Source organism: Pogona vitticeps, chromosome 14, assembly GCF_051106095.1.
Source record: "Pogona vitticeps strain Pit_001003342236 chromosome 14, PviZW2.1, whole genome shotgun sequence".
NCBI lineage: Eukaryota > Metazoa > Chordata > Lepidosauria > Squamata > Agamidae > Pogona > Pogona vitticeps.
Genome location: NC_135796.1, coordinates 12917220 through 12935455, shown reverse-complemented (window position 1 = coordinate 12935455; position 18236 = coordinate 12917220). Strand labels below are relative to the sequence as shown.

At 44.7% G+C, this 18236-nt stretch overlaps 1 protein-coding gene across 1 annotated transcript in view; it reads right to left on the bottom strand.

Annotated features, from left to right (window-relative positions):
* ZDHHC8 (zDHHC palmitoyltransferase 8) overlaps positions 1-18236 on the bottom strand; it is a 108937-nt gene that overhangs the window by 26262 nt on the left and 64439 nt on the right. Inside the window, exon 2 of the mRNA XM_020809906.3 lies at positions 2209-2330. Within this exon, the coding sequence (XP_020665565.3) occupies positions 2209-2330 (122 nt within the window). The remainder of the gene's footprint in view (positions 1-2208; positions 2331-18236) is intronic.

Below are 18236 nucleotides of genomic sequence, written 5' to 3'. Positions count from 1 at the left end.
ATTACAGTGGTGCCTCGCTTAGCGATGTTAATTGGTTTAAAAAAAATCGCTATGGGAAAACATCGCTAAGCGAAACACCATTTCCCATAGGAATGCATTGAAAACCGGATAATCCATTCAAATGGGAATGGATTACCGTCCTTAAGCGAAAATCGCCATAGGAAACATCGCTAAGCGAAATGCGGTTCCCCCATTGGAATGCATTGAATAGGTTTCAATGCATTTCAATCGTTTTGACAGGTCCGTTTTCACTATTTTTAAAGTGTCTTAAAATGTTCAAAAACTGTTTAAAATGCTTGGAATCGTTAGTGCAGCCTGTAAAACCTTTGCAAACTTAATTTGGCTTTGTTCTGAGTCTTCGTTAATTTTTGGTGAATTTTCCCCCCCATTGGAATGCATTGAACTGTAGGTTTGACAGCTGTATTCCAATGGGGGGGGGATTTCAAAGGTTTTACAGGGTGCACTAATGATTCCAAGCATTTTAAACAGTTTTTGAACATTTTAAGACCCTTTAAAAATAGCAAAAACGGACATCGCTAAGCGAAACAGGGGGACCTAAACTGTCATCGCTAAGCGAAGCAAGGTCCCGAACATCGCTATGCGAAATTTCCCCATTGGAAACATCACTAACCGGAGCGCAAGATCGCTCCAAAAACCTCATCACTAAGCGAATACATCGTTAAACGAGGCAATCACTAAGCGAGGCACCACTGTATCTATTTTAAATCTGAGGAGCTAAATCACGGCCCAGTAAGAACTGAGCAGGTCATGGGAGGAAATGGAATGCTGGAAGAGAAAATATCTTGGAAAAGGAATTGATGGACTGACTGGTGCGAAGCCTAAACAGGAGCAATCTATACTGCAACATTTTATTGTAGGTCCTGCCCGTACATTCTGAAACCTTGGATGTAATCCTGTTGCGCAGTCATGCAAACGGCGTGACTTTTGGACATGAATTGCTCTCAGTTCAGAAATCTCCGCACGCACAATCTGTGGCAGGCTGAGTCACACCGCTCAGGGTGCGACAGAGAGTCTTTGTGGAGATTTCTAAACTTATTGCAATCCACTTTCACAAATTAAGCCATCACTGTGCGACAGGATCCCAGCACTGTGTTGAGGATTCGGAATGGATAATCCTGTGTAGCAAAACCAGCTGAACTGTATGGAATTTACTTATTCGCTATTTCATGTCCCGCCCTTTAAAGGAAGGCTCGTAAAATAAAAACAACAAAGAAAAATCCAGTAGGAGCCCCTCCTATCTGTGGGATCAGTATCCACTGATTCACTTATCCGCTGGTCAAAAATACAAAATAACTCTCTCCCATCACCAAGAAATACCTATTTATATGTAGTTCTAGGGTGTAATCATCAAAACTGGCCACTAGATACAATCAGAGATCGTGCAATGTATAGTGTCTGATACTTCCACGTTTTCTAGTATCCACGGGGAGGGGATTGAACTGATCCCCCCCCCGTGCATACCATGGTCCTACTATAAACAACAACAAAAAGAAGGAGCAGCATAAAAACTGTCGTTATAACAATTTGATTAGCATTTTAAATAAAACCGAAAGTCCAGGAAGACAAAGTGCCTTTGTTTAGCGCTAAACAGGCACTAGAGTCTGTCCTGGGGTTGGGTGGGCTTTCCATCAGAAGATAATTCCATAACAATTCCATAATATCACAAATACGAAGAAAGAAAAAGGTAACAATTGGGCCACGTCTTCCTCTGGGAGGTCTGTTTCCTTTTCCTTTCCTCTTTTCCTCCCCAAAAGATTTCAGCATCCTCCAGCCACTGAACACGTCCACTCCTCGGTGAACTCTTATTTTGATGTCCCCCTCTTCTCAGTTATGTTGGGGGGTGTGTTTCTGTTTTGTTTTGTTTTTGAGCAACCTCTTGCATTTCTACAAGCTTTGGCATTTACTCAGGCTTGTGAACATCTCCCAAGTGCCTCTCGTTCATGTTGGTAAGATAAGGATCCAGGCCTCAGACTCTCAGTTTGTGGCTTGTTTATAGGATTGTGAATAATACTTGAGGAATGCAGGGTGGTGTGTGTGTGTGTGTGTGTGTGTGTGTGTGTTTTGAAGGGCAGATAACAATGCACGATTGTACACATTTTGTTTTGCTGTTTTCGCTTTGTCGGCTTCCTCGCCGCCTCCCTTTTTTACTCCCCCTCCTCTGTGCTCCGAACCCGAGATCCAGTTTACCTCGTGGAAAGACTCCAGGGTCCATAAATGTTGCCATGCTGAAGTTTGCCAGGACAAACAGGTACACAAGCCCATTGTATAGAGGAATGGCGGGGGACACGGCTCTCGTTAACCAGGGACACCTGCACAACGACACAAGAGACAAAGAAGACCGTTATTTTGTAGGCCCAACAAGAAATAGTTTCCCAATTACACTGAGAGTATATTTGCACTCCAACTCCGGGAGGCAATGGAAGACAGGAGGGCCTGGTGTGCTCTGGTCCATGGGGTCACAAAGAGTCGGACACGACTTAACGACTAAACCACAACAACAACATATTTGCACTACACCATGACAGCAGTTTGACACCATTAGAATGACCACATCTCCAACCTCTGGGATTTGTAGTCTGGTGAGGTTCTTCATACAATTCATCAGAATTTTCTTTACAACCTCGCATGCTGTCTATAGTCTTTAAGGGACTGGAAAGGAAATCTTCTGGCTTGGGACGATTGGCTATCTATCTAGCATTAACCAATCATTTCTTCCAGCTTTTGACACCCAAAGCTTCTGACACCCTCTCTCCTGAGTGTTCTATCCCACTCTTTCATCCGTTGGTGGCAATTGTTTTGTTGCTATTGATCTGCTCAGTTGGTTGCTAGCATGTGCACAGTAAAGAAAGCAGACACACAAGTCTGTATTTTCAAGGAACTGTAAGTGAAGAAATGGATTTTATTCTCTCTCCTACAAAGGTCTCGGAGTGAGACTTTAAGTGGCAGTTAATGAAAAAGGGGTGGAATTAGGAGAACGTAGTAGCTGTTCTCCTCTGTGGATCTCTGCAGTCTTTTACTGTATAACAAAAACAGAATTTTAGCAGAAATTCTAAAATCCGCAACATTATCTACTAGAGAGCTCTACTGCACACCACAGAACTTTGCTCTCTAGCAAAGAATTCGTAAGTATCTCGCAAGATGACAAATCCTGTGAATCTGTAGGAGGAAGCCATGTCAGCTGATGTGTTATCAAATGTGCTAAGACTGTACTCTGTAGATATACGATAAGAAAAAAGTGTCTTGTTAACCACTTCCATCAAGAAGCACCACACGCTGAATGCATTTTAATATGATAGACCACAGAAGTGAAAATAAGGACAACACAAATATGATGATTGCTTATGGATGGAACACAGCAGCCAGAATCCTGTTGCTGATTTATACATACATAAGTTAAATTGTATAACTCACTCTGGTGTGTTGCCATTACCTAACAAAGCACTGGTCACATTACTTAGGTGCATCTCTGATGCCTCATAACGTCATTAGTGTGTGAGTGGCAATTTGTACATTTAAATATGTGATATAACACTAATAATTGTGTACTTTTGAATTAGTTTTGATGTCTGACAACACTTGCCAGGTTGCCTACACAAAAAAAGAAGAGGTTTGGCCACTCCCTTCTTCTGGGGCTGCCCTGGGACTGTGCAGCTTGCCCAAGGCTACACAGGCTGGCTCTTCAGCCAGCAGGGAATTGTATTCCCAGTCACTGGCTCTGCAGCCTGGCACTCCAAACTTAGGCATGCATAAATGACCAACAGGATTTTGGCCAGTGGCTAAATTAGGACTAATAAATAAACCCAAGTAAAGAAACCACTGGAGAGCAGGCACTACCCAGCCAGGTCACTGCTGGTTCCTGAGCTCCTAGACTCTTCGTGCTGATAGAAAAATTCTGGGAGTCACAGCCAAAACCTTTCCAAGATCAGATTGGGTCCAAATGTTGTGTGGTTAAGGAAACGTGGCTTATCATGCCCTCTTCTACCAGATCTTCATTGGCACCGGGACTGGCCCTATCATTAGACATAGTGAAGCAATTGCTTTGGACGGCAAATTTTGAGCATTATGAAAAAGACAGACCATTGTTTTGTTACAGTAGGACTCCTTTATCCATGGGGGATTGGTTCCAAATAATAATAATAATAATAATAATAATAATAATAATAATAATAATAATAATAATAATAATAATAATAATAATAATAATTTATTGTCATTTTAAGTATATACAAACCCCTTGTGGAAGCTGGAAACTGCTGATAATAGCAAACACTATTCATAGCATGATAAAAGAAACATCCAAAAATAATATTTTCACCATGTATTACCAGAACTGGCCACTCGAGGGAGCTACAGACCATGCTATGTGTTCTTCAACAGCAAGAATATATACAGTAGCATGGTGTCTGGCTCCCTCTGGTGGCCAGTTCTGGTAAATACATTGAGAAAACACTTATTTCTAGATTTATTTTTCTTATAATACTTTAAATATTTTCAGACCGTGGATTAGTGAAACCGCAGATGCTGATTTCACGGATACAGGGGGATCCTAATATATTTAATTCATTGCCATCACATTTTTTTTGGTGAGGCATGCTGTGAGGATTTTCTGCTCCATGTGCCAAAATAATATGGCTGCTGGTGGGTACCATATGCCTTGTGAACAGAGGGTACCAACAGCTGCGTTGCTTCAGGCAGCAAAATATCTTAAGTCGGGCCTACGTGTCACAGACTCTGTGCCTCCACCCCATCCAAAGCTTAGCACAAAAAGTGAACCAGGTCATATCGTCCCAACTAGACTCACAAATTTCGGTACACACAAAAAGTGTGTATTTTGCTCCACAGATTAAAAGCCACAGGCAAGCAGGACTAATCATATTCAGCCAGTATGTTTGGGTTCTAAACTGCAGTTCACAATATAATTTCGTAGAAGCTAAAAAACCTCAGCAAACACGTCTGAGGAAAGGGTTCTGCCCACCCTCCATGTTTGTGTTGGCAGTGGTGGATAATAATCTCTAGCAAACAAGCGTACAGAAACTATCCAGAGAAAACACATGGGTGGGAGGGTTAATTTGCACCTAATTGGCTTCGGAGGGGAAAAATTAACAGGAATTTTTTTTTCCCAGCGGGAAATTACCGCGACATTCCATAATGGAAAGCAAGTGGCGCAGCGGATCAGAATGAGTTCACTGAAGTTCAAATAAAAGACACGATGAATCATCACAGACATCAGCCAGAGTTTCTGGTCTCCACCCTATCGCCGTCCCTTGGATACTCTGTTTTCTGCAATTTTTTGGACAGACACTCCAGTATGCTGCGAAAAATTAAAATTTGCAAAGCTTTGAGGGAAGCGGGTGAAAATACTGAGTTCACACACTCTTCTGTAAATCTTGGCTTCCTCCTCTGGCTCTTCTTTCATCATTTCTTTGCTTTCCTTCACAAGAGGGTTTTGAAACCTTTATATTTATTACATTTTTCGGAATGCATTTGATCCAACAATCCTAGAAAACAAACAAACTCTTGTTTCTTTTTATTAACACCGCTACGCTGCAGAGGAGATGATGTTATTCTTGCATTCATTTTGGCTTAAAGGGTTTAGGTTACAAAACAATAAACTTCTAAAACGTCTTAATAATCTGCCTTCAATTCAAACTTACGGTGACCCTTTTCGGGGGTTTTTCAAGTGGAGAATACTCAAGTGGTTTACCATTCCCTTCCTCTAGGGGGCACCCTGGGACTGTGCAGCTTTCCGAAGGCTACATAGGTTGGCTCTTCTCCCAGGAAGTGCTAAGGGGAATCGAACCCCCAGCCTCTGGATCCACTGCCAAATACCTAAACCATTGTACTATTGAGAGAACTAATTCTCTGGATAATGCTGTGGGAACCCCACTTGCCAGGTCCGTAATTAGTAATTAAAGAAATCAGAGTCAGGCAACATCTAGAGCAGTGATTCCCAAGCTTGGAACCCCAGATGTTGTTGGACTACATCCCCCAGAAATCCTGGCCAGCCCAGCTCGTGGTGAAGGCTTCTGGGAGTTGTAGTCCCAGAAGATCTGGAGACCCGAGATTGGAAACCACCACCCTAGAGCAAACGGGCATTCATTCCAAAGCTTTGGCCTCTAAAGCAGGAGAGCTATGCATGGCCCCTTGCTGCTTGAATAGCTCCATGACTTATTAGCCAGAAGTTGGGAGTTCGATTCCCCCACGGTGCCTCTAGGGAGAGGAGCCAGCCTGTGTGGCTTCCAGCAAGCTGCACACACCCAGGGCACCCCCAGAAAAAGGGAATGGGACTTGAAGACACACAATAAATAAATAAATAAATAAATAAATAAATAAATAAATAAATAAATAAATAAATAAATAAGTTAGTTAGTTAGTTAGTTAGTTAGTTAGTTAGTTAGTTAGTTAGTTAGTTAGTTAGTTAGTTAGTTAGTTAGTTAGTTAGGCACTGCCCTAGAGTCTAGACATACCTTTGCCAAAGGAATCTGCAGGGATGATGAAAGATATTAATCCATAATGTCTGGCATACGCAGCACGAGAGATTTTTTTCCTCCTACTTGCAAATTTCCCAGCAATGGTGTTTACTAAATGCCATGCCATGTTCTGCTTATTTTGTTTTGAGGCTACGGCACCTTCCAGCACAGCTTTTATCTTTCCCTTTAACTTTAGGAAATGTCGTAAATGACTGCCTTAAAAAATATACAGTTGGATTTCACCCCTTCAGTTAGTAGAACAAACATCATAAAGAAGAAGCAGTTGGCTTCTGGTGCTTTAAGACGCATGGTGGGTCCTTAACCAGCTACCGTTTCCCCCCAAAAATAAGACAGGGTCTTATATTAATTTTTGCTCCAAAAAAAACGCATTAGGGTTCAGTTCCCGGAATCTCCCGTCAGGGCTGGGAGGGAGAGAGAGACTCTGAAGTGCAGGAGCACTCCTGGGAATCAGGGCAAACCACACCGAGCAAGATGGGACCAGTGGTCTCGCTTGGCATAAAGCGGCATCTGCCATATCTAGTAAAGCAGAAGCTGGGCTGAAGAATCAACAGGAAATGGATAGTACAGATTGTTACAACTGATCATTCAAGGGAAAATAAATTAGAAAATAAGTAAAAGGCGTCTGTCTATTAATAATATTTATCTAACAAGAACAATATGCTGTCGGTCAAATCAGTCCCAATGTCCAGTAAGCCCCTTTGAGGCTTTTCTAGCCATACTTACTCGGAAGTGGTTTACTGTTACTGTTCCCCTTGCCCAAGGCTACACAGGCTGGCTCCTTCCAGGACACACAATGGGGACTTGAATTCCCAACCGTTGGCTCTGAAGCCTGGTACCCAAATCATGGAGCTCCGATTGGCTACAATGGTGTAAATAAATACCAAAGCAAAACCACAGAAGCTTCTTCCCATACCCGTCTTGTACTGGAGCCCCTTCCACTGGGAGCCCCTTCGGTCCCAGCGAATCCCAACAACAGGTAGGTCCCCTTCAAGGAAAACCCGGCGGTCTCATTCTGACACCGCTACAGACATGACATCTCCCTCCTTAAGTGCCAGCTTCTACACCACGGGCTACTAATTAAGACTTTCCTGAACACCGTCGGTGATTTGGGAGGTAAATCTAATTAAACGGGATGTATAACATACTCTAGCGTGTTACTTGTAACCTCAGTTCCTTTTGAAGTTTCCACTTTACATACACATATTACCATATTTAGAGACAAGCGCCCTAGAAAAATGACAACAAGGGGAAAGCGTTGTGAGTCATGCAGCCAGGATCATCAAACAATAAGGGAAGCCATTGTAATCTCCTGTTGCCACATTCTGAGGGGGCGGCGGAGGGGGGGGGTGTTTTCGAACCAGCCGTTCCACAATTAACGCCCAGCTTTGTGCCTCTCGGGAAGCGCATTAGATACTTCGGATCAACCGGCTGAACAAATTGGGCTTTGAAGCAGGAAGCCTGCGGAAACCAAGCTTCCCGCTTGGAATGAAATACTGTACAGCCAAATAACACCAGTCGCAGGACCAGAACGGAGGTCATCACGCTCAGCGTCCATGGGCGTCACCGAGTCCTCCCTTCAAAAATAAATTCCAGTCGAGTGCTTTTCATGTCACCAAGAAAGCTCAGTCTCACCTCTGATTTAATTTCTCATCATGCCCTCAAGTGACCCTACCTGAGTTCAGATTCCCCCCCCCTCACCCATGGAGAGGTTCCCTCAGGAGAAGGGTCGGAACTGGGAAAACCACTCCTTAAAGATCTCATTGTTGTTTAGTCGTTAAGTCGTGTCCGACTCTTCGTGACCCCCATGGACCAGAGCATGCCAGGCCCTCCTGTCTTCCACTGCCTCCCAGAGCTGGGTTAGATTCATGTTGGTATTTTCAGTGACCCTGTCCAGCCATCTCATCCTCGGTTGTCCCCTTCTCCTCCTGCCCTCACACTCTCCCATCATCAGGGTCTTCTCCAGGGAGTCTTCTCTTTTCTCATGAGATGGCCAAAGTATTGAAGCCTCAGCTTCAGGATCTGTCCTTCCAGTGAGCACTCAGGGTTGGTTTCCTTTAGAACTGATAGGTTTGTTCTCCTTGCAGTCCAGGGGACTCTCAAGAGCCTCCTCCAGCACCACAATTCAAAAGCATCAGTTTTTCGGCGGTCAGCCTTCTTGATGGTCCAGCTCTCACTTCCGTACATCACTACTGGAAAAACTATAACTTTGACTATGCGGACCTTTGTCAGCACGGTGATGACTCTGCTTTTTAAGATGCTGTCTAGGTTTGTCATCACTTTCCTCCCAAGAAGCAGGAGTCTTTTGATTTCATGGCTTCTGTCAACATCTGCAGTGATCATGGAGCCCAAGAAAGTAAAATCTGTCACTGCTTCCATATCTTCCCCTTCTATTTGCCAGGAGGTGATGGAAAGATCTCACTTACCTTTAAAGCCCTATTAGGGTCACTATAAGGCGTTTCCAGCACAGAACACACCCAGAGGCTGGAGAGGATCTTTTCTGATCCCCTCAAAAGCAAGCCTTGGAGGTGGAGTGACATAGCGCGCAATTTCATCGCAAAGAGTAAAACAGGAGGACGTCTAGATAGTGCAGGGTGGATAAAGCAATTTCAAGGTAAAAAGATACAACTCCATTAAGTGCCACCAGCTATTGAGAGACATCTTGCTAGGTACAGTTATGCATTACTACAAACACTATCTGTCTGTCTTTCTGTCTGTCTGTCTGTCTGTCTGTCTGTCTGTCTGTCTGTCTGTCTGTCTGTCTATCTATCTATCTATCTATCTATCTATCTATCTATCTATCTATCTATCTATCTATCTATCTGCAAATGAGATGGCTGCAACCCCCTTTTTAAGAAAATATGGCTAGACACCAGAACTACCGAGGTTCAAACCTATCTCTCTGAATTAACCCTGTCCCTATTTAATTATTCAAACCAGGCATGCTCCGCAGGAATTCACTGAGGTTTAATAAGATCTGATGGGTTTCACTGGAGCATTCCATTATGGCCTGGATGTTTTCCAAAGGCCAGCGATACATGCCCAACATGCTGTGAATCAATTCAAAACTTGTTAGTAGGGAATCCTGTTCAAGAGTCTGCCTTTTGCTTTCCTGTCCCTTTTATCTGAGGCCCATTGAAATTGACGAGACTTACTGCCGAGTAGGTACATGTCAAACGGTGTTGTACGACAAACATAAAAGCAATGCTTCTCCAGGAACTTTGAAATACTCTGGGAGTCTATCTGAGTGCCGTTTTTATATTTTATTTATATTTTATATAGAATTTTATATAGAATATCGAATTTTTCTATATTCGTCTTCTATTCTTCTTCCGTGTTTTGGTACACAGCAGTGGCTTTTCACCCATGTCTTGTAACAATTCCCCAATGCAGTGCATTTCAAATTGTATTTTTATTAATTCGGTACCTGTCATCTCCCAACACAGGGATGAAAATGGGATATGTTTTTTTTAAAAAAAAATTGGACTCGATCTTAGTAAAAATAATAGAATAAATAGGTTGGCCCACTTATATAAGGCACATTTTATTGCATCTACTCATGGATTTTCTCTCTGCTGATGAAGATGAGAACATGTTTCCATGCTTTCTACGCCTATAGTTCAGTAAATATATCTAGATTTTCCCATCCTCCAAGATGACATTGAACAGGCAACAACTTCTTTTTTCTTTAATGAAATCCTTATCACAAAGACAGGGAAACCAGGCCAGGCTGTTTCTCTGGGATTCAGGAAAAGAGATTCTAGAGAAAAGCAGTTATAATTACATATGCTGCAGACCACAGAGAAAATTAGGATGACTGTTGTAAAATCTCTAGTGAAAGAGGTTAACAAAATTAAAGACAGAACCAGACATTTACGGAGGGCCCATAATTAGACCTGAAAGCATCTTAATCTAACAGAGGTGATATCTATGCTTAAACCCTGAAGACCAATCACTAAATGAAGCATGGTAATTTGCATAATCCCCCAAGCGAGATAAGATTCTGATAGGACATTCAGATGCTTGCATTAGTTAAGGATTTCCTTCTTTCAATCAAAGGCGAACTCTAATGTCTCTTTCTTGTTCAAGTGATCCTGATGTCCTTTGGCTGTCCATTTTGACCCAGTTCACCTCTTTCCTGGCAGTCATCAGAACAGTGATTAACAGTGTTGCTCAATGCAACTAATAAAACTAAGATGAAGCAATGGGGGGGGGCTGTTCCTGAGGTCAAACACTGACATCACCAGACAAGTGTCAAGGCCTGCGTTTAAAGGAAGTGATCCACTGCAAATCTTGAACCCCTCCCACCATGATTTCTCCCCCCTCCTCCTTGTTCTCTCTGGGAAATAAGAAGGAAACCATCTTCTGTTTCTCAAAATAGTCATGAGAATTGGTCTCAAAGGAGAAGCAAAGAGATAGAGGCAGCCATGTTGAGAGTGATTGAGAGCAAGAACAGGGCATTCAAGTGATCTGTTACAGAAGAAAACTAAGGTAACCAGTCCCATCTTGGCATTCTATCTACCCAGCACTCCCCACCACCCCCCTCTGACTTTAAATGCAATGGCTGGAATCCTAGTAACTCTTTACACTTGTGTAACAGAAATATCAAGTTGGCTGGATAGCTCAGTGAGATAAGTATATGGCTGTGCAGTCAGAGGTTGGGAGTTTGATTCCCCACGATGCCTACTGGGAGAAGAGCCACCCTATGTAGCCTTGGGCAAGCTGCACAGTCCCAGGGTGCCCCCTAGAGGAAGGGAATGTTAAACCACCCTTGTGTATTAAAACTCTAAAAACGGTAGTCATAAATCAGAATTAACTTGAAAACACATCAAAACAGCATAAGAAATACCATAAGGGAGTGGATGCATTTCTTGGGTACGTCCCTAGGAGTGCAACCAGCACCTCCTTAATGAACCTCAACCGGCTGCCAAAACTTAAGCCATTTCTGTTATGCCAGAGTAAGTCTGCAAGAGGATTCTGGCCAACGTTGCTGCACTTATTTGAACACCCAAAAGGACTTTTTGTGTTTGAGCCAGGATGGCAGAAATTTGAGAATCTCTTGCAAAATAACACCTGCTAAGAGACAAATGGGTGTCACAGAACATCAAACTGTGTGTGTGTGTTTTCTTTTAGGATGTATGTCCTCCTAATGTGAATGTAAGTGAATTTAATATATTAGGCACATAGAACGCTATCTCAAATGTTTCTTAAAAAGCATAGTAGGGTTTATTCATGTGAAGCAGCCCAGGAAGAACACAATAGCGCATACATATTTTTATTCTTCCTAGCGGCTCAGGTTTCCCTCGGCTCTACCACGACCCTACAAGCACCCCATTGTCATAACCTGCTGGAACCAGATTTCTCTCTCCCCCCCTTTCAGCTGAAGCACTGTGCAAGAAGTATTAATAAACAGGGAAATGGCACGAAGGGAGCAAATTGTTAAACATCACACAGTATACATCTTTGTTGAGAAGCTGTTGCAGCTTATTAGCTGTTGCCATGTAGACTGGAGGTGGGAAAGACATTAAATCCTAATAGAAGCCACCTTTCCTCCGAAGGCCCAGGGGAAATAATTAAATATATCAGGGGCTACTAAACAGTGGACATGCAGCATTTCCACTCATAATGAAACAAAGGAGCTACTGAGGGCTCACACGGGAAGGGCAAGATGAAATACAGCTGACGGCGAAGGGACCAAAGCGTTAACAACACCCGCTAAGCCATTAGGTTGCTTACACATATAACGAAGGACAAAGCGATGGAACCACGGAGGATTTGGGTAGCCCTTGGGATGTCGACTAATAGCAGCTGAAAGCCACTTTCGTTTCAACCCCAGCAAAGAGCCAAACTGGTTTTTAGATGCCACCACTGAATTATGGTCATGCAAGGGGAACCAGGCTTCTGGAGTCGTGAGCACGTTCCAAACGTTGGGTTCTGGTGGTTAAAGCTGGGGAACCTTTCGATTCGATGATATCCAAGTAACTGCTTGCAGTGAAACAGTATCAGAAGCAAAAGCCCTGTGGCCCATTTAAGTGAAATAAGTTTGTTTTTGTGAGAGGTTTCGGGATCACCACCCACTGCTTCGGAGGTAATGGGCAAAACCCTGTGGCCTAGTTATGCAGGCAGAATGTTGAGTCGTGTTGGTGGGAGCTGCAATAGCGCCAAGCTGCAATAGCGCTAAAGTGGAAGTGCTAGCTGCAAAGCACTTTGGCCAGTACATTGCATGACAATCACAATGAGGACAGTGTAATTGAATGATGCTATTCTCTGTTGCAGGCCATAACGCCTGGCACATTTCTGTAGCTGTAACATAGGTGGATGTATATCTGCACAAAGAAGATTTAGCCCCCCCCCCCGCGAGCTTTTGTTCCCCATCACCTCATGTCCTCATGCGTGAGCTTTGCCACGGAGCCTTACAACTTCGCTGCGCCAAATTTGGGCAACGACTGTCCCATCAGAGATGTGTGAAATCAGCCCAACAGATGAGTCCTCCAGGTCCATTTGCCTGGATGATGTCTCCACTACCTTCAGAACGAGCTGAGCCTTTCCGGGGCTGCAATCATAAGTCTTATAGTTCAAACGAAGGCAGCTGCTGTTTTTTCCAAGCTGGAATTTAATATGGTAGATGGACATTCTTAGATGAGAGCCAGGGGAACATAGCAGAGAGAGTTGGGCAAGGACTCCAAAGACCTGGGTTCGAATGCCCACTTGGCCATGGAGGGCGAAAGTGCTACAACCATTCCCTGAACATCTGACACACTTTTGAGAACTATGTTAAGGTCACCAAAAGTCAGAAACGACTTGAGAATATGTAATGATAATGGATTCCTGGGCAGAAGCTGGCCACCTACACCACCGATCCATGGGATAAGATGCATTTTACCATATCCTACAGTAAAGTAAGGACAATTGTACTCAAGTAACGTGACTGTTGTTTCAGCCTGCGGCTACCGTAGGAAGGCGCCTTTGAGATCTCTCGATTTCTGTCTTATGGTTCTTCCTCTTTACTGGGCTTCAGAAAAGAAGTAGGTCCTTTGACAGCCCTTCAAATCAAGGATTGTCCTCTGTAGAAGAAAACACATGGCCACCCCGATCCTTCCCTCACTGATAGCAGGGCCACATCTCCTTCCTTCTTTCCTTCTTTCCTTCTTTCCTTCTTTCCTTCTTTCCTTCTTTCCTTCTTTCCTTCCTTCCTTCCTTCCTTCCTTCCTTCCTTCCTTCCTTCCTTCCTTCCTTCCTTCCTTCTTTCCTTCCTCTTATCCATCATCAACTCCTTCCTTCCCTCCTTCCTTCCTTCCTTCCTTCCTTCCTTCCTTCCTTCCTTCCTTCCTTCCTTCCTTCCTTCCTTCCTTCCTTCCTTCCTTCCTTCCTTCCTTCCTTCCTTCCTTCCTTCCTTCCTTCCTTCCTCTTATCCATCAACTCCTTCCTTCCTTCCTTCCTTCCTTCCTTCCTTCCTTCCTTCCTTCCTTCCTTCCTTCCTTCCTTCCTTCCTTCCTTCCTTCCTTCCTTCCTTCCTTCCTTCCTTCCTTCCTTCCTTCCTTCCTTCCTTCCTTCCTTCCTTCCTATTTGGATTTAAAGTCCTCTTTCCTTCTCGAAACAGCATTGCCAGCTGGCTAATATCTCTCCCCTGGGTAAGATAAGGCAGGCACAGTGGGGTTCTCGCTGCGTCATCCCTGGCCTTGTTTAATACACACAAGGCACCGCTCTGCTGGGAGTTTGCTTTGCTTACCCTCCTACCTGGAAAGCAAACGACGACAGAAAAGGGAGCGCATTGCCCTTTTCTTCCATGTTTTCTGCCCTTCCGCCACCCGCCAGGAAAAGAAAAATATAGTCGATTACATCTCTGCATGCTAACTGGGGCTCCCTGCCCTCTGGTTCGCCCATCTCCTGTCACCCAGTCACTCGGTTAGCGAAGCCTCATTTGACTGCAGCATGCATTTCAAATTGCTGCAGGACTACGGATGTTGAAAGGCTCAGCCGGGCAACCGAATGGAGGTGTTCCCAATTTAGATCTCCAGCCAATTTGCAGCAAAGAGGTATAACGAGGTCAGGACGACTTCTTTTTTGCTGCTGCTGCTGCTGGTGTGTGTGTGTTTTAAAAGCGTGTTTCATTACACACCGTCTGCCATGGCCCACTGAAGTGAAAACAGACCCCGGAGAACTGCAGTGAAAATAATATTATTTTGTAGGGCCGTACTTAGAGAAGGGCACACGGTATTTTTAATTTTTTTAACAGTTGTCCCAATTGAGTTAATGGCATTTGGATTTGGGGGCATTTCAAGGTTAAGATGTCTCTGTGTCCCTGTGAGGGGGGGTCACCTCCGGTGGCCACGGCAGGCCACCTAAATCCACGTCACTGGCTCAGGGGATCCTGAGATACCCTCTTTCCTGGGCCCCGGGCAGGCTGGGAATCACTGCCTCAGTTGGAGCTGGGATAAAAGAGCCAGAGGATGCAGGAAAGTCATCATCATCATCGGTGAAGTGAAATGAGGAGGGGGGGGGGTCAAGAACTGTGTCCCAGATGGGTCTCCTTCTTCCAGTCCCGCTCTGCCAAACCTGGATGTTCAGTGGCCTCTGTGAAGTCAACACACTGTTCCCTGGGGGGTTAGTTCTGGAAACTCAACCCTCTGGGGATATGAGAGAGAATCCCGCCAGTATAAAAAGCAAAGCAAAGTGTGCTGCTTATATACCGCCCCATAGCGCTTCAAGCACTCTCTGGGCGGTTTACAATTTAATTATGCAGGCTACACATTGCCCCCCCCCCCAGCAAGCTGGGTACTCATTTTACCGACCTCGGAAGGATAGAAGGCTGAGTCAACCTTGATCCGGCTACCTGGGATTTGAACCCCAGGTCGTGAGCACAGTTTTAGCTGCAGTACAGCGATTTAACCACTGCACCACGAGGCTGTTCCATTAATAAAAGCTGTCAAGATTCCAAAACCCAACCTGGAATGCTTGGAGTGGAGTTACTGGCCACCACTGGGCACCTGGGAAGACCGTCCTATGTTCCTCATGGTCCCATACTTCTTACTTCCCTTTATATTCTGCTTTTTTTTCCTCCTCAGAACTCTCAGCCTCCTTTCCTTCACCTCCTGGTTCTCATACTAGCCCTATGACATAAGCCAGGGGTGCTGGTCCACTCGTAAGTGAAAAATGATGGCATGAAACGGCTAAGCCTTCTGTTTCCCTCCTCCCAAACTATATTTTGAAGATCTCAAAACTGCCCCTTCTCTTTCTCTTGCTGTCAAAATTCCCTTTGAGCTGTCACTTGACTATTTACTGTATTTTTTGCACCATAAGACTCACTTTTTCCCCACAAAACAGGGGTGTGGAAAGTCTGTGCGTCTTATGGAGCGAAGAAAACAGATTATATTTTCCTGTTTTCTTCTCCTAAAAAATTGGTGCGTCTTATGGAAAGGTGCGTCTTATGGAGCGAAAAATACGGTAGGTAATGGTGTCTTTTTTGTTGTTGTTTAGTCGTTTAGTCGTGTCCGACTCTTCATGACCCCACGGACCAGAGCACGCCAGGCCCTCCTGTCTGCCACTGCCTCCCGGAGTTGGGTCAAAGTCATGTTGGTCGCTTCGATGACACTGTCCAGCCATCTCGTCCTCTGTCGTCCCCTTCTCCTCTTGCCTTCACACTTTCCCAACATCAGGGTCTTTTCCAGGGAGTTTTCTCTTCTCATGAGATGGCCAAAGTTTTGGAGCCTCAGCTTCAGGATCTGTCCTTCCAGGGAGCACTCAGGGTTGATTTCCTTCAGAATGGATAGGTTTGTTCTCCTTGCAGTCCAGGAGACTCTCAAGAGCCTCCTCCAGCAACACAATTCAAATGCATCAATTTTCTTTGGCAGTCAGCCTTCTTTATGGTCCAGCTCTCACTTTGTGTCTTTAAGGTAAAGGTTCCCCTTGACAATTTTTGTCCAGTCGTGTTCCACTCTAGGGAGCGGTGCTCATCCCCGTTTCCAAACCATAGCGCCAGCGTTTTGTCCGAAGACAATCTTTCCGTGGTCACATGGCCAGTGTGATTTAGACACAGAACGCTGTTACCTTCCCACCGAGGTGGTCCCTATTTATCTACTTGTATTTGCATGCTTTTGAACCGCTAGGTTGGCAGGAGCTGGGACAAGCGAAAGGCGCTCACTCCGTTGCGTGGATTTGATCTTACGACTGCTGGTCTTCTGACCTTGCAGCACAGAGGCTTCTGCAGTTTAGCCCACAGTGTCACCATGTCCCGCAGCGCCACCATGTCTTTAAACCACCACAAAAATAAAAATGTTTTCTTTATTAGTCTTCAGGTTCTTCCCCCACTCCCACCATCATCTAGTTGCCCCTATCTGTGGTATATTTGCCCTTTCACTCACCACCCTTTACACTCTTGGTGATTTAACAACCCTGCATGCTGTCCCTGGCCCAGAAAGGAGGGACCTTTCTGGGCCAGGGTGACTGTCCATCTATCCAGGACTAGCCACGTCTTCCTTCCCTGCCTCTCCGCTCTGTGTCTCTTGCTTTTTCTCTCTCTAGAGTCTGCGGAAGTCTGTTGCTGAAGGCAGTCGTGTTTGCCAGTTTGCTGTTTGATATGTTCAACTGTAAGCAAATGAAACCTTTTTCTTTCTTCTTACGAATATCTCAGAGTGAGCTACTGACACCGGTGGACTAATCTGGGAAGTTTTTTCTTTCCCTCTCTCTTTAGTCTATTAGAAGCAGTTGCCTAATTTGCACTAACCCACCCACCCCCCAAGTATAGTCTGCCCAAATGGGGCCCCAGTTGACTTTGCTGGAGCCACTAAAAGCTCAGGTCCAGCAAAGCGGGAAGAAAGAATGAGACCTAGTCCAGGTCGCTGTCCTATAAGGAGGGCTGGTGGAAACTGGGAAAGAGGAACTGAGATCCGCCAAGCCATTCCTCCTGGAGCCTCCTTTGCTGCTCCTCTTGACGCTTGACACATTCCCACCCACCCCCCTTGCAACAACCCCCTTCGCACATTATGTTTCTGGTGGCAATTGTTGGGGAAAATGTGTAAAAGCAGGCTGAATTTGTATTCGCAAAGGCTTTCACGGCCGGGATCTAATGGTTGTTGTGGGTTTTTCTGGCTTCTTGGCCGTGTTCTGAAAGTGGTTCTTCCTAACGTTTCGCCAGTCTCTGTGGCTGGCATCTTCAGAGGACAGCAAACTGTGCTCTGAAGTTTGCTGTCCTCTGAAGATGCCAGCCACAGAGACTGGCGAAACGTTAGGAAGAACCACTTTCAGAACACGGCCAAGAAGCCAGAAAAACCCACAACAACGAGCAGGCTGAATTGTTCCCCATATTGGAAGGTGTTTTGGGCCCACAAGGCTGCCCAACCCAGCTCAGACTTAAAGATACAGACCCACGAGAAGGATGTCAGAATCCTTAAAAGTTGCCCAATAGCAGTCAACAGCTGGACAGCCAGCACACAGGTTGAAATATTATATTTCCATGCAAATTACAACCATTACGGATCAATGTGCCTCTCAATCTATATATCCATGCATGCAGTTCCCATGCAAATCTAGACCTTCTTTTATCCTCCTTTCTCGGAGATATGTAAGTATCACTTGAGAGGCCAACTTCCCTGTCACAATTATCACCAAGGAATTGAATAGGCAGCAAGATATTATTCACTTTGTTTTATAGCTTTCAGAGAAAAAAAGGGGATTGTTGGGGTAAAAGCCAGCAACCTCTTCTGTGGAAAACAGGCAGAGGAGGAAAGC